Source organism: Phoxinus phoxinus (assembly GCF_949152265.1).
Source record: "Phoxinus phoxinus genome assembly, chromosome: 8".
NCBI classification, from domain to species: Eukaryota; Metazoa; Chordata; class Actinopteri; order Cypriniformes; family Leuciscidae; genus Phoxinus; species Phoxinus phoxinus.
Genome location: NC_136883.1, coordinates 15,495,460 through 15,508,870, shown reverse-complemented (window position 1 = coordinate 15,508,870; position 13,411 = coordinate 15,495,460). Strand labels below are relative to the sequence as shown.

The 13,411-nt window shown below is 37.4% G+C and overlaps 1 protein-coding gene across 1 annotated transcript in view; it reads right to left on the bottom strand.

Moving 5' to 3' along the window:
- Positions 1–13,411, bottom strand: part of LOC307003444 (rho guanine nucleotide exchange factor 26-like) — a 49,746-nt gene that overhangs the window by 12,564 nt on the left and 23,771 nt on the right. The window contains exons 8-11 of the mRNA XM_079621833.1: positions 13,016–13,145; positions 9,450–9,524; positions 9,264–9,353; positions 4,470–4,624 (exon numbers count right to left, since the gene is read on the bottom strand). Coding sequence (XP_079477959.1) covers positions 4,470–4,624; positions 9,264–9,353; positions 9,450–9,524; positions 13,016–13,145 — 450 coding nt within the window. The remainder of the gene's footprint in view (positions 1–4,469; positions 4,625–9,263; positions 9,354–9,449; positions 9,525–13,015; positions 13,146–13,411) is intronic.

The window sequence follows — 13,411 nt, the reverse complement described above, 5'->3', positions numbered from 1 at the left end:
TTTATAAAATGGTTACTACATATCCTAGCAAGATTTCAATAAATAAAAGCACAGCATCAAAAATGCTATAATTTATTGATAAATAAAAAAATTCTGCTAAGCAATGTAGTTCTTCAGCAATATTAAGCAGCAATGTTAAAGTTGCCATGCAACACACAGGTCACAGGAGTAGCGGTATAAGTATTTTACAACAGCTTTGAACATGGCTCAGCCAATAATAATCAAGGACCATTTTATAAAGGGTTATTAAGTCCTGACTCGTCCTGACTGACACACACCTGAAGCACGCATACAGAAAGCTGCCTCTCTCAGACAACATACAATCCCAAATTCAGTTCTCTTTCTTGGCTTATCGTGCTTGAACAACCAGGTACACAGAATACCGTTAAAGTGCCCGTCTTGGCAAGTATTCACTTAAACACGGTCCACTTCTAAGTGAACGAAAACAGTTTGATAGCTTGCTCCTGTCTATATCCTTAATGCTAATCCAACAACAAAAGAAAAAAATCACTCACTGGTATTGACTGAATAAGAATCAGTGTATATTTAATTCATTCAGTGCATTGTTTTATTTCACATTTGATTATTCAATATCTGTAGTATTTCTTACCTTAAATCTATAAGTTAAATAGACCTACTGTACTTGAAAAAATTAAAGCACTCATTTGTCATTTGTATTTTTAATTTACTGTATTTGTTATCGTTAAATAAGATTTCGCCCACAACTAGAGAGCAAGGGTGTCCACACATTCATCAGTGTGTGCTGATGTGCATCATTTTTTTCTTCTAGAAACAAACTTTAGTGTATTATTTTCATGTTATCACTGTGAAGCTGCTTTAATACAATCTGTATTGTAAAAAGCGCTATATAAATAAAGGTGACTTGACTTGACACACAAATGTACAATGATCCCTTTTGCCCAGGCCTGGCCATCTGTCCGAGACATCAACCACATCTACCTCTCTCAGTTCTGACAACAAGGGGCACCTGGACTGGCACTAGTCAACTTTTAACCAGCTTTCCCATCAGCAAACTGAGTGCTGGACAATTAAACTCCTCCTGAGATATCGCATTATAATTGCATATTACAGCATCCAGCAGGGAATCAGTTGAGCAATCTGATGTTCCTTCTGCCGTAAAGACATCCTCTCCAGCAGCCAAGAGATGTTCCAGCCCCAGGACAAAACATTCACACACTTTCATTTAAAGGCCTCTGTGCTGGTATGAAGAGATATGGTAGTATCTAATAATATCTAAAATACTATTACCGGTAATATTGGTAATTACAAATTCGAGAGATTAATTATGTCGCCGTATAATACTGAACCTTTTTGTTAAACTTGTACACTCACACTTTGATAAACATGCCTAACAACAGTGTACTGAACATGGTTTCTTTTTCTATTGTCCACAAAACTACAAAATATTATTATTATGCAAAAAGGATATGCAAAATGAAACAAACACTTCAGCCCATAAATAGATTCATAAAGGAAGAAAGGAGATAACAGAAAAATAGCCAGCTGCATGCAGTTACATAACCAGAGAAAATGAGTGAAAACTGGAACAGAGAGAAAAGAGAGAGGAAATGAAAAGAGAGCGTGATGGCGTGCACGGGTTTGTTTTGCTTCAGATTTGAGCGAGTAGTGTGACTCAGGCTCCTCTCACATATTGTACAGACCGCGTACCAGAATAAACATCACACAATGATTGAAAAAAAAAAAGCTTTTCGTTTTCCTTTTTTTTTTTTTCTTCAGTTGAATCCCAGACACAGATTTTGGGGGCTGTACTCGCTGGAGTAGAAATGAAAACCATCTCATTTTCCTGGAGGCCGCCCCCTTGTCATAGTGTGCAGAATGTTCCCAAGAATTGACCAGAACAAAAACTGACAAACTGCCACTGTGCAGAGACTGTACCAACGGGCCAATAAGACATGACACAAACACACTATTTTTAACCAATCCATTGCTACAAAACAAATGTTTATTTTGAAAGCCTCAAAGGTGAAATGTTCTAAATGAGTCATTTCAAGCTAAACAATTTTAGAAGAAAAACTGACCATAAAACAGAGAGTCCTAACCAGGCTCAAAATCATTCAAGCGATAAGTTATCATCTTATCATGTTAATATGAGTTCTTGTCCTACTGGACATCACCGTCAACAGTGTTACATGATGAAGATAATGTTTGTTAGCACAAAACACAATGTTTGTCTAGGACAATTACCAAAAAGTTTGAAATGAGTCACAGTGGCAGAATAAATGTATTTAAACAGGAATCAGAATCAAGGGGAACAGCATCACATTCTGGAATGCACACAAAAAACACAAACTGATTTTCATAAAAGCTAAATCTGGAGCACTGTGAGTTGCACGTGTCATCTGCAGTGGTCACAAAGTCTTACTTCAGTCAAATGAAATGAAGACTCAAAGGTTTAGCCTTATTTTTATCACTTTTTTACCTTTTTTTTTCCTTTTATTTAACCAGGTTAATCGATTGAGAAGTTCTCATTTGTAACCGCGACCTGGCCAAGATAATGCGAAATGTGCAAGGCGACATGAAATTAAACACAGTGTACAAACATTCAAGTATACAGTCACATATATAAAGATATTCAGATTCAATTAAAAGGTACTGGACATTGAGTGCAAAAATAAAAAATAAAAATTAGAAAAGTAAATTATTTAAAATGTAAAGTGGCAGTACAAGCGGAATAGCGGGAGGATAGATAACATGAAGCAACATGACTAACATGGTAATGTGCAAATTGTTTCAAAGACAGCTATTCAGTTGGATATGTGCAAGATGCGTTAAGGCTTTGTTGAATGTGCTTAGGGCATTAAAGGGCAGAGAATGTCAACATGTGCAGCGGACTGTCAGTCATTTTGAAAGTAATGCTTTAAAAGTAGTGATAGGAATGGTGGATTCGAGTTTAAGAGATGTTTGCAAATTGTTCCAATCATTTGCAGCAGAAAATTGGAAAGAGAGGCGGCCAAATGAGGTGCGGGCTTTTGTAGCGACTAGAGAGATATATCTACTCGAGCGCAGGTTGAGTGTAGGTACTGCTATAGATATTAAAGAGCTTAGGTAAGATGGTGTTTTGCCTAGTAAGGACTTGTAGATTAAATGATACCAGTGGTTTAGGCGCCGGGTGTGTAACGAAGGCCACCCAACTAGTGAGTAGAGGATGCAGTGGTGGGTGTTGTATGGGGCGTTGAATACAAAATGAATGGCACTGTGGTAAACAACATCCGATTTCTTCAGGAGAGAATTTGAAGCAGTTCTGCTTTTGTGATATGTCAGACAACATCACTGAAGTCAAGCATTGGGATGATGGTCATTTTCAGAAGGGCATTTTTTGCAGGCAAAGAAAATGAGGCCTTATTTCAGAATAGAAAACCAATCCTAGACTTGATCTTGGACAGGAGATGGTTTATGTGGGTCTGGAAGGAGAACGAGGGGTCAAGCCAGACCCCTAAGTATTTGTATTTCTCCACATATTCCAGCTTGGGCCCATTCAGGGTGGGATGATCAGTGGGCAAGAAGCTGCAGAGTGTGACTGGTTGAAGATCATGCATTCTGTTTCACCAAAGTTTAAAGACAGTTGGAGGCCACGTAAGGCAAATTGTAGGTCTTCAAAGCTCTTTTGGAGGGTTTCTAACACATTTTCCAATGTAGGGCCTGATGTGTATAGAATGGTGTCGTATGCTTAGAGATGGATAAGATAGTTGCCTGCAGCAAGAGCGACGTCATTAATGTAAACAGAAAATAACGTCGGCCCGAGGATCGAACCCTGGGGCACCCCCACAGAGACAGCCAGAGGCCCGGACAGCAGGCCCTGAGACTTAATACACTGAAATCTATCAGAGAAATAATTAGAAAACCAGGCAAGGCACTCATTTGAGAGACCCAGGCCTTTGAGTCTGCCAATAAGGATGCGGTTATTGACAGAGTCGAAAGCTTTGGCCAAGTCAATGAAGACAGCAGCACAATATTGCACTTGTACCACTGCACCTTGTACCTGATAGGACAGCAATATGTTATTTATAATCATATTCTAATTTTGATGTTGAGCACTGGCCAACGGTAAAATCCCACTCCAAATTGTTGTATATTACACATGAAAGATGACACCGTCTGGAGGGTAGTGCAGATGCTTTGACGTTGAGTGACACTTTTCATTACCTGTTTATTTTAATACAAAATTCTGCCCTCTCAACTGCTTAATTTCCTAACAACAGTTTTTGAGTTCTGTCATTTCCTTATGGAATAAGTGGTAAAGCTAACTTTGTCATATCTCTGCAACAGGATCCACCCATTCATACAAGTTGTACCTTCATATCCGCCCACTTTAGCCAAATCATTTCCTGGTTTCTATAGTATCCTCCAGGGCACAATAACAGCAGGGAAAAAAACAGAGGCACATTTTGACACTGTATGAGAGATATAATTTGTGGTATCCAGCTCACCTTTTCTTTCGTGTGACAATGAGGACATCATTGAAGAGGAAGAAATAGACCTGCTGGCGAGATGTCCTCTTGGAAAAGATACCATTTTCCTCTACGAAAGCCGTTAGCTCACCACGCTTCACCATCCAGCGGGAGGACGACACCAGTGGGAATGGCTGCAGAGAGAATATGGGAAAGGAGAAAATGTGAGCCAAACAGAATCGTTAATGTTTTTAATGCAAGACAGATGACATGAAGAAATTAAACAAGGCCTCATCTTTCTCCAAATTACATATATTAAGAGCAGTGAATAAAATAGTTAGAGAGGGATGTGGCATTTTGACTGCTAAACAATAAAATAATACATCAGCCAGCTTTTAAAAAAGATTGTCTCGAGACCCCAGAGATCGGGTCCATTGCTTCAGTTATGCTCTTTCTAGGAGATTTCAAGTCAAAAATAGTGTGCAAAATCCATTCCTATTTGTTTTTCCAATTTAACTAAAAAATTAAAATAAAATAAAAGTTTTTATTATCAATCATTGCTGCCACTTCCAAGGACAAAGTACCCAAGTACTTGAAAAGACACTGGGTCTCATTCACTAATAAAAATACTAACAGGAGAACTCACAAAAAGAACAAAATGCCTAATTGCAAACATATGCCTATGCACAGAAAGTTGTTCTTTTAACCTCATTCTAATGCTAATGAATTTGAAGCATTCTAAATGAGCAACCATAAGTGACCTTTTGCAGAGTCCTTTCGTCACTCTCAGCAAATATAAGACACTCTGACATACGACACCTAAGAGAATGCGAAGAAAGATGCTCAAGGGATACCAAGTCTACTCTGGAAGTTCAAACACAATAAACACTTCTTAAAGTCAGCATGAAATGTAAGTTGCATTCATGTGTTTTCTTATCTATTGTGGCATATATTAACACCCGTGTTGAGGAAAGTTACTTTTAAAAGTGCATTACAAAATGCATTACGATTACGTTACTCCCTATAAAAAGTAACTAATTGCGTTACTTTTTATGAAAAGTTACATTACTTTTGCTTTACTTTTTCTCACCTATTTCTCACCGTTGCTTTTTTCTGTTGAACACAAAAGAAGATATTTGAACGAATGTTGGTAACCAGACATGGAACCAGACAGTATCCTACTATGGAAGACAATGGCTAACATCAACTGTTTGATTACTGACATTCATTAAAATATCTTCTTTTGTGTTCAAAAGGTTTGGAACAACTTGAGGGCGAGTAAGTGATGACAGCATTTTCATTTTTGGGTGAACTATCATAAACTATCACTCACTTTAATAAAGTGAGATTAAGTATATGGAGTATATGTGTAATTTAATATATGTAATTATTGCAGGTTTGTGTAATATTATGAGTTTGCTTTTCGTTGTTTTCATTCATTTTGAGAAATACTGAGGGCCCTATCTTGCACCCAGCGCAATTGACTTTGTACACCGACGCATGTATCATTCCTATTTTGCACCCGCGCACAGCGGACTTTTCCCTCCACAGACGCACGCCGGTAAATTAGGGAATGAACTTGCGCTCGCGGGGGCGGTTCAGCGCAAAGAGGAGGCGTGTTCTGGCGCAAAACTTCCCTGGTGCTATTTTCCAGTTTTAGAAAGCAATTGCGCCACTGACCAGGAAAAAAACTGTCTAAAGACAGTGGCGCGTTGCTCGTTAGTGATATGGTATTTTAAGGGCGCGTGCTTGGCCATAATGTAGTGTGTTAACGCGCATCCACTTTGATTCTCTAATATAAACAGACGCAGCAGTTTTCATTTGTGCAAATCATACATTATTACAAGGAAAAATATTAACACACGAGGGAAATCATTGTTGTGTCCGTGAAGATGTAAAAAAGATCTATCTAGATTAAAAAAATAAAAAAATCTAGATTAGGCTACACATTTACCCAAATTATACACCTGTTTAACCGAAGCTAATTTGGGTGGGTTTCTCCCATCATCCCCAATGTCACTTCTCTGTGTTTTACGGCCCTGACGAGAACGTCGGCCTCCTCGGCTGTGAACCGCTCCTGGCGTGCGCCGGCAAATCCGCCGTTATAATAGCAATCCGCGTTGGAATAAGTGCGCCTGCTCTTAAAGGGAATGTGAGAGGACGCTCTGATTGGTTTATTTCACGTTACGCCCAAACCACACCTATGAATAATGAAGCTACTTCAGACCAACCCCTTTTAGATTAGCGCAAGGCGCAATAGTCATTTATCCCGCCGGGAAAATAGCAACAGCGCCGGGATCCGCCCACAAAGTTACTTGCGCTTTGAAAATTCCATAAAACAAGAACTGTTCATTTTGATCTCCTTTAAACAGAACCAGATGACTTGTACAAATGCATATGTGCAGTTTTTCACAGAAGAACCTTTCAGCTCAAGCTATACCACTCTTCTCTCTCTTTCTCTCTCTCTGTTTGTGAAAACACTTGTGTACACACATTACTCAATTAATGAATGAGACCCACTGACTGTTGCCTATGGAAGCCTGGTAATTGTAAGATACAGTTTCAAACATGAAATACAAGAGACAAAGTTTCACTGTGAGATTGCAAAGAACGTTATATATTTGGGTGGGGACACAAGCTAATTCATTTAACTGATTAATTTAGTCGTCCCTACACTTGGACATTATTATACAATTTTTAACTGAATATTTTAACTTACTGAGCACTATTTACATTGCAATCTAAAACCACCCTGTCACACCATGTCATTTCAGTTCAGCTGGAACAGACTGATGTGAGATCTACTGACCTCCACAGCTGGACACAGCAAAGTCGTGATTATGCTGAACCCTTTAGACATCTGCTTGTACCAAATGTGGCAGCAGAACTTTCCCACACTGCTAAAGCAGCAGGTTGTGAACACGGTTACATCAGTGAGTGTGTCTAATGCATCACTGTGTACGTGCAAAGCCAGTTCAAAAAGCACATGCATAATGTGTTTGGAAATGATTCACGATGAACACATGACGTGAAGACGCACAGCGAGGGAGCAGCATGTGTGTTTGAGGTCAAAATGTATGTAATGTAATGAGTAAAAAAACAAAGCAGCAAATACCCACAGGTCTGCTTGCTTCTTGTGGCACAGAGCACAGCATGAAAGTGAAGGCAAGTCAATAATAAATCCAATGATTAAAAGGCAGACCAACGTCTAAACTCTTGCTAATTTCTGTGAGAGAAAAAAAGAGCATATAGTTGCGTTCACATCTCTAACCAGATCATTTCACTCCACATTCTTTAACCAGTTGGATTCATCTCTCCAAGTAACTGTGATTTGTGTAACTACTGTATACTCTACTCTACACAATATGGAAAGGCCCTCAGCTGTGACATGGGCATTACTGTAAACATATGAAAGAGGTTTGTGGAAAAGAACAAAGATAGTACACACGTGCTTTCTGAACGCATTCTTCTGCAATCATAATACCATAATACAAAACTCTAACAGTGTATAACCGAATCTACAGCACTAAGCAAAAGACATTATGTTTCAGCTTGTAGTCTGAACTGAATTCGATGTGAGAAAGTCTGCAGAAGTGTTACAGTGTTAAGTGTAATTTAACATTAATGTTAAATGTCTTTAACATTATAAAATTTGCAGTCATGCTGTTTACATATTGGACACTTTGCAGTTGTTTTGCCACATTACCGATATATATGCAGATTTGTTGCCCAAGAAACATTTCTTATTATTTTCATTGAAAACTGTTGTGCTGCATATCTTTACTGTCACTTTTGTGAGTCAGTTTAGTGCATCCATGCTAAATAAAAGTAATAAGTTCAAACTTTTAAATGGTAGTGCACATATATGGTACCTTTTTTCGTCCTCACTGACTGCATAAGTGTAATCACTTGATTCATCTCACTGACAGAACAATTCACTCACTAAATCAGCAAGAGCGGTCCTTGACTCAATCAAACTGCAAAACATTACTATGATAGAACTTTTGCTGTGTATAACTTGAAATAAACCAAGAACTTTAACACTCATAAGGACTCATATATAGACTCACTGGTTGTTCATTTGACAAGATAGTTATAGGTGTGTGTAACTGGATTAGCAATCAAAATGGAATTACACATTAAAACTTTGACTCAACCCAAGTGGGAGTTTGGTGTCGATCATCTACCGGTATTTGATTGTAGAGATGTGTTTCAAACTTTCTTGAAAACAGTCATTTTTTATTGCAACACTGTTTAGTGAAGAAATTGCACAAATTACCTCAAAAGTTATACATTCAGAAAAATATTTTTAAGAACTTCCATTTTTATAGGTACTTTCATTAATAAATTATTCTGATATACTTAGGGCTAGTGGGATAATGATATATTGCCAATATATATCTGCAGATATCTGGCATTTTTAAATTATCAGATTAAGTATCATACTTTTTTCCTGTTTGGCCGATAAGTGTTGAAAGCGGACTTTTATTTGAACAGCGCTGAGAACACAGAGCCTGAGTGCAGATACACAGGAGCTCTCGTTTTACGTTTCCGTTCCCTTTTATTCATGTTTTATTATTGAAAAATAATATTACAGGATTACAGAAACAAGATTTTTCTATCTAAAGTATAAATCTTTTACAGATTTATTGTTTTCAAGTTCAAATAATTGTTTGCATATTGATATATTTTTCTATTAATTATTTTTAATTTAGCAAATATGTAACACTGAAATGTTATGTAGAAATGTTATGCATGTGTTATATATATTATATTTATAATATATATAATTTTATTATAAAATTCCTTTCACAGGTTGTTTTATTCTCTTACCTTAATTTTAAACTCCAACTGGGAATTGATGGTGTACATCATTTCCGTTCTCTCCATTGTACGAGCGCCCTCATTACACTTCCTCACAAGCTGCATATACACACATACAGACAAAAGATGGTGATTTTCAGGTTCTCTCAGACAACACTAGAACAATCCACAGTGGTAATTCCTGGCATTTCTTACCTTGCTGACAGCATGTAGAGCTTTTTTACATGCCTCGTAAGGGATCGAATCTGTGGGCGTCTTCTGGCATATGGTCTATAAGACAAAAAAAATTTGAATCAAAATTATCTTTAAACTGTTGGTGCTTTTGCACACCATTATACCATTATACTATAAATATATACTATAAATATAAAACAGACTTGCAACAGAACTTGTTTCCTGTATATATAATTTTGGGTTTATTGTTCCTGAAGCTTTTAGAACACTTTATATTTAAAAGAGTGCTTTCTCTCACACTTGTCTGATATTTCCCAGCTAGAGTTTTATTTGTTTCTAAGCTGTGGGAAGAAAAAGAGAAAGAAGGAAAGAAAATCAAACCCAATTTTCTAATACTCAGAGCCAGCCAGCCCAGCTCTACTGTCCTAAACTCACCGCCAACCTCAGGGGACCCACAAACAAAGAGACAGAGGGATGGAAAGATGAGAGGGTGAGAAAGTGAGAAAAGGTCTACAGGAAGGAGGGAAGCATGGTGATAAATGAAAACATGAGCTTTGAGGATAGGGACCATGGAGATGTTTCTAGGTCATCTTTAGTGAAGCTGACTCCCTCACTTCATTTTACATACGCAATCCTCTGAAGAGGGAAAAGACGACAGAGAGAAAACAACACCAACCCTTTTAAACCATCTTTTAAATATAATAAAACAACTCCACCTCAAACCATTCACCTTATGCAAAAATACTGCAGAAAAGTCTCGAGCACACAAAAATGAATCTTAACAGAATTGTTACAGTTGAACAGCGAGGCCCTGGAAGCTACATTTTTAATGAAAAAGAAGAGAACTGGAAGAAAGTGGAAATTTGATAAGGTATGAAGAGCAGAGAAAGAAAAACAAGTAGCAAGGGACTTTAATTAGTTTAATATGATGTGTTATGCAGGCACGGCGCCGGGATTCCAGTTTTGGATGGGCCAGACCAATTTAAAAAACGTTATCAAATCACTGTTTTACCTAATAAAAATGACTGACTAATATACTGTTACATTATCTGTGCTTACATAATACAGATTTTAATAGCTTGATATTTTGTTGCATTGTAAAAAGTTTCGGTGCATAGGACGGAACTATCCGCGATCGCTCTCCTGGGTTCTGACCAAAGAAGAGTGCTTTGGAATCTTGTTTAATTGTTTTAAGTTTTCAACAATACAGATCAACAACACTCCCCGACAGTTTCCACTACCGCCAATTCACGGTCATCCACGAAGATTAACACCCGTTTCACACATACAGTACTCCGTGTGCAGTGTGTATGCAGTGCGTGTTGTGGTGTGTATGCGTTGCAGGAGCAGAATGCGCTATTGTGCTTTGACGTACTCTGCGTTTGCAGTGCGCAACTGATCCACAGCTTTACCACAAACACAATATTTATTCACTCTTTTTTTTATTTCAAATCACTATTTTTATTATCAGCATTTTTATAAAATAATATAAAAAGTTTTGTCAGCATTGCAATTCTATTTGTACACAGTAGCCTAGTTATAGGTCTACACACAGATGTAGGGCCTATTCACGTGTAAACTCATACATTTAAAAAAACGTATTTAATTCATTAGCCTACTTCTATATAGATTTATATATTAAATGTTATATATATATATATATACAGTCATGGTCAGAATGAATAGCACCCCTGGTAAATATGATCACAACTGGCTGTAAAAAATAAATCTGCATTGTTTATCCTTTTGAGCGTTCATTAAAAAATTGCCAAAAATCTAACCTTTCATTGAAGTAAAATAATTAAAAGTGGGGGGAAATCACATTATGAAATAAATGTTTTTCTCCAAAACACGTTGGCCACAATTATTGGTACCCATAAAAATTTTTACCAGTAAAATATCTCTGAAATATATTCCCATTAATATTTAACTTTTTTAGCACACCAGGGTGACTTAGGAACATGAAATTGTCCAGTCATGACTTCTTGTTTCACAGGAGTTTAAATATGAGGAAACACAAAGTCCAAATTCCCTTATTCATCCATCACAATGAGTAAAACCAAAGAATATAGTTCTGATGTGCATCAAAAGATTGTTGAGCATCACAAAATAGAAAGTGGTTGTAAGAAAATAGCTAAAGAATTGAAAATCCCCATTTTGACCATCAGGGCAATAATTAAGAAGTTCCAATCAACTAAAGATGTTACGAATCTGCCAGGAAGAGAACATTTGTCTATATTGCCTTAATGGACGGTGAGGATGAAAGGCCAAATGCTCTTCAAGGATCACAGAAGGAGAATTGCAGAGATTAGTTGAGTCTTGGGGTCAGAAAGCCTATTTTAAAAAAAATCAAACAACCCCTATATCCCCACATGTTGTTTGGGAGGGTTTCAAGAAAAATGCTCCTCGCTCATCCAAAAACAAACTCCAGCAAACTCAGTTGTCAGACATGACTGGAACTTCACACGGCACAGGGTTCTGTGGTCAGATGAATCTAAAAAAAAAGAGCTTTTTGGCAGCAAACACACTAGATGGGATTGGTACACGCAAGGATAAGAAGTACCCCATGTGTACAATTTAATATACCGTTGGATCTTTAATGTTGTGGGCATATTTTTCTGCTGGAGGTCCTGGACTTCTTGTTCAGATACATGGCATTGTGGATTCTATCAAATATCAACAGATAAAAAATAAAAACCTGACGCCTTCTGCTAGAAACCTTATAATGGGCCGTGGTTGGATCTTCCATAAGGACAACGATCCAAAACAAGCATCAAAATCAACACAAAATTATGTTACGGAGCACAAAATGAAGCTTCTGCCATGACCGTCCCAGTTCCCTGACCTGATGAGTGGAGTGAACTGAAGAGAAGAAGCACCAACATAGATCTGGGAATCTGAAGGATCTGGAGAGATTTTGTATGAATGGTCTCTGATCTCTTGTCAGGTGTTCTCCAAACTCATCCGGCATTATAGGAGAAAACTCAGAGCTGTTATCTTGGCAAAATGAGATTGCAAACAGTATTTAATAAAAGGGTGCCAATAATTGTGGCCAACGTGTTTTGGAGAAAAACATTTATTTCATAATGTGATTTCCCCCCCCCCCCCAACTTTTAATTCTTTTACTTCAATAAAAGGTTAGATTTTTGGCAATTTTTTGAATGAAACATCAAAATGATAAACAATGCAGATTTATTTTTTACAGACATTTTTGATCATATTTACCAGGGGTGCCATTAATTCTGACCATGACTGAATTTTTTATAATTCTTGACAAAATGTAAATATATATATTTTTTTTTAATTTTGAAGAAAAGTTTTGGGTGGGCCTGTTGAAAAGTGGGTGGTCCTAGGCCCACGCCGTGCCTGGTGTTATGTAACAGGGAAAGTCCTGGAGGTCAAACCAACTACATAACATTAGTGGAATCTCAGACACAGAGATGCAGATAATATTATCAAAGCATAAGATACATGTCAGAAGATTGAGAATGCAGTTTCAAAAGAGATGAATGTTTATGTCAGTGTTAGAGATATTAGCAGAGGTCAGGCTGGGTCTGAAGGGGAAGAAAATGGATAATGTCACTCACATCCATCAACAGGGGCAGCCGTGTGACTCTCTGCATGGGAAGGATGAGGAAGGAGATCATGGGAAGGTTCCGGCAGTCTGGGTGGGCCTCGATCCGTGTCAGTACCTCCTTAAAGGATGAGCTTTTATTTCTGAAGGGATAAACAGACTGTTAAACTAGTGAAAAGAGTGTGATGTGATTGCATTTTGAATTTCTTTTTTCATAATTGTGTCTCTTGAGACAATATTTCAATTGCAAGAAACAATGTAAATATTGTTAAACATATCCTGACAATATCTACAACTTTTGTCACAATGTGACTTTATATCTTGTAATTGTGAATTTATCAAAGTTACACCTACAGTATATCTTGCGTTACTATCTATCTTATAATTGTGATTAAATGTGACTATATCT